Below are 324 nucleotides of genomic sequence, written 5' to 3' on the forward strand. Positions count from 1 at the left end.
AACGATAAGGAATCTAGGGATAACGGGAATAGCAACAACAATGTGAACAGTAACGATATTCAACAAGAATCACAAAAATAGAAACTTCATGAAAAAGAAAGAAAGAAAAAACTTTGATCTGCCGTGTTCCAGAGGGCGGCGGTACCCTGGAGGAGGAAGTGCCGTCAGGAGAGCGGGAGCGCGTGTGTCTCTCGGACGCCCAGGCACTGAAGCTGGCTCGCCTTGCGGTCTTCCTCGAGCGGGCCTTCGGGAGCCCCAGGGACGTGGAGTTCGCAGTGACCAAGGTATTGTGTCTTGGGGACGTGTGGGTGAACTGCTGAGCCG

At 53.1% G+C, this 324-nt stretch overlaps 1 protein-coding gene across 1 annotated transcript in view; it reads left to right on the plus strand.

Annotated features, from left to right (window-relative positions):
- The window catches only part of LOC119592339, a 39,276-nt gene that overhangs the window by 22,421 nt on the left and 16,531 nt on the right, over positions 1–324 (plus strand). Inside the window, 1 exon segment of the mRNA XM_037941166.1 lies at positions 133–284. Within this exon segment, the coding sequence (XP_037797094.1) occupies positions 133–284 (152 nt within the window).

The sequence above is a fragment of the Penaeus monodon genome, chromosome 30, assembly GCF_015228065.2.
Source record: "Penaeus monodon isolate SGIC_2016 chromosome 30, NSTDA_Pmon_1, whole genome shotgun sequence".
NCBI lineage: Eukaryota > Metazoa > Arthropoda > Malacostraca > Decapoda > Penaeidae > Penaeus > Penaeus monodon.